The sequence below is a fragment of the Mustela lutreola genome, chromosome 1 (assembly GCF_030435805.1).
Source record: "Mustela lutreola isolate mMusLut2 chromosome 1, mMusLut2.pri, whole genome shotgun sequence".
Lineage (NCBI taxonomy): Eukaryota > Metazoa > Chordata > Mammalia > Carnivora > Mustelidae > Mustela > Mustela lutreola.
The window spans coordinates 273,889,620-273,892,133 of NC_081290.1; the positions used below are offsets into that span (position 1 = coordinate 273,889,620).

Here is a 2,514-nt window from a genome sequence, read left to right on the forward strand (position 1 = left end):
AGGTCATAATTTCAGGGTCATGGGTTTGAACCTGCCTTAGGTATGGAGCCGGCTTAAGATTCTCTCTCTCCCTCTGCCCACTTGTGCTGTCTCTCTCTTTCTCTGTCTCTGTCTGTAAAAAAAAAAAAAAAAAAAAAAAAAAAAAAATCAGGAAATTATAAAGAACAAAAAAATACCATCTATATTGTTATTTGTAATAATATAAGAAAATGAGACAGTTGATAGAATTTTGTGCTTGTTTTTGCCTTCTGTAAAACTAGAAAAATAAGGCACTCCATGAATATTTATTCATTAGGTAAAGATGTCATTATTGAGGATGAGTGTGACTTTCTTTTCAGGGAAGTCACTTGTCGCTTAAACTGAATTGATGGAGTGCTTGCTTCAGCAGTGCATATACTAAAACTGAACTGATGGAGAAGATGAGTAATGTGACAGAATTCATCCTCCTGGGCTTGACTCAAAATGTGGACCTTCAGAAATTCTCATTTGTTGTGTTTTTAATTGTCTACTTGGTCACTTTGGGAGGCAACTTACTCATCATGATCACCATCAGCACTAACAGGACCCTGGAAACTCCCATGTACTTCTTCCTGTGTTACTTATCTCTTATAGATGGCTGCTGTTCTACCTCCATGACCCCAAAAATGCTTGCTGACACTCTTACTGTGAGAAAAATAATCTCTTTTAGGGGATGTATGACTCAAGTCTTTGCTGAGCATTTTTTTGGTGCTGCTGAGATTATCCTTCTCACAGTGATGGCCTATGATCGCTATGTGGCCATCTGCAAACCCTTGCACTATACAACCATCATGAGTCAACAGGTGTGTAGCCTCCTTGTGGGAGTGGCCTGGGCTGGAGCTTTTGTCCATGCAACCATTCAGATCTTCTTCACAGTCTGGCTGCCCTTCTGTGGCCCCAATGTCATAGATCATTTCATGTGTGACTTAAATCCTTTGTTGAAACTCGTCTGCATGGACACTCATATCCTTGGTCTCTTTGTTGCTGCCAATAGTGGGTTCATCTGTTTGTTAAACTTCCTCCTTTTGGTGGTCTCCTATGTAGTCATTTTGCACTCCTTAAGGACCTGTAGCTTGGAGGGGAGGCGTAAAGCCCTCTCTACCTGTGTCTCTCACATCACTGTGGTAATACTATTCTTTGTGCCCTGCATATTTGTGTATCTGCGTCCAGTGATCACCTTTTCCATTGATAAAGCTGTGGCTGTGTTTTATACCATGATAACTCCCATGTTAAACCCTTTAATCTATACCTTGAGAAATTCAGAGGTGAAAAATGCTATAAAGAAGCTCTGGATCAAAAGTTGACTTCAGTGGAGAAATAATCACAATGGTGATTTGTGATAAAATGGCTTTATCTTTTATATGGGAAAGAGAAAATATAATTTGTATGGTTCAGGGCCAAGCGAACACTATAAGTAAAAGTATTTTGATGTTGGCATATAAATTCTCTGAGGAAAGGCCCCGGCAGGAAATTATGATTTAAAAATATTCCATATAGATTATTTATTGCCCATTTAGTTGCCAAACTTTGATTACTTTCAGAATCAGTTGGAATTCTTATTAAAATGCACATTTCCAGGATACAGGCTCTAGAGATTTTAATTCAGTGGGACTGTTCCTGGATTGGCATATTTGCATTTTAAACAAATTATGCAGATGTTTCTAAGTAGGTGATATATACATACACTAAGAGCAATATTGCTTTAGATTATGTTTGCATCATTGGCCTATTAACAGATCACCTTGTTAAAGCATTTCCTGGGAAGTATCTTCCATAGCAGATGCTATGAGCCTCATGAAACTCAATTCTTCATAAGTCATACAATGCAAGATCTCTACCTTTTCCAAAAATGTAGTATTCTGTGAAGATATAAAAGCTTTCTGTATTCTTTATCTTCACTTTCCATACTTTTGAATCTTTTGCTACATCTGGTCTGATTCTCTCTTTTCCTCTTTTACATCCAAAGAGGTCTATTATTCTCGCTGGATTATTTGGGCCAAAATTCATTGCTATTGTAATAGTAACTAGTCATTTACATTGGGAACATTCTTTCCATTATTTTGCTATGTAAAGGAGATTTTACATGCACATTTGGAAGAATGGGTTTAGTATATTACAATCATTAAGAGAATAGTTCTAAATAAGATAGTTCTGAGATCAAAACTTAATTTTACCACATACAGTGTGAATTTTAGCAAATCATAAAAAAAAGAAAGAAAGGTAAAATAACATTGCACTACCACACCACCTTCTCTAAACAAATATCTCACTTAATTCCATTCATATAGCAGTTGCCTGATATTGTTGACCTCAGGTCCATAATAAAATGACTTCTTTGGCCCTTCAATTCAGACTCTTCAGAAGAAAGTCATACCCATAAATGGACCACCCCAAGGCCTAGGAAGCATAAGGACAATGGAAATGAGAAAAACAGGAGATTGTGGGAAAGTAATGGCAAAGGATGTTAGGAAACATTCCAGCCCCCAAGAATTTTAC

The 2,514-nt window shown here is 37.1% G+C and overlaps 1 protein-coding gene across 1 annotated transcript; it reads left to right on the top strand.

The window, feature by feature from the left end:
• The first annotated feature begins 407 nt into the window (after positions 1-407).
• On the top strand, positions 408-1,322 carry LOC131807445 (olfactory receptor 4C12-like). Its single transcript, XM_059132841.1, has one exon. The coding sequence runs from the start codon at positions 411-413 to the stop codon at positions 1,320-1,322; it is 912 nt and encodes a 303-aa protein (XP_058988824.1). The 5' UTR covers positions 408-410.
• Positions 1,323-2,514: the final 1,192 nt, after the last annotated feature.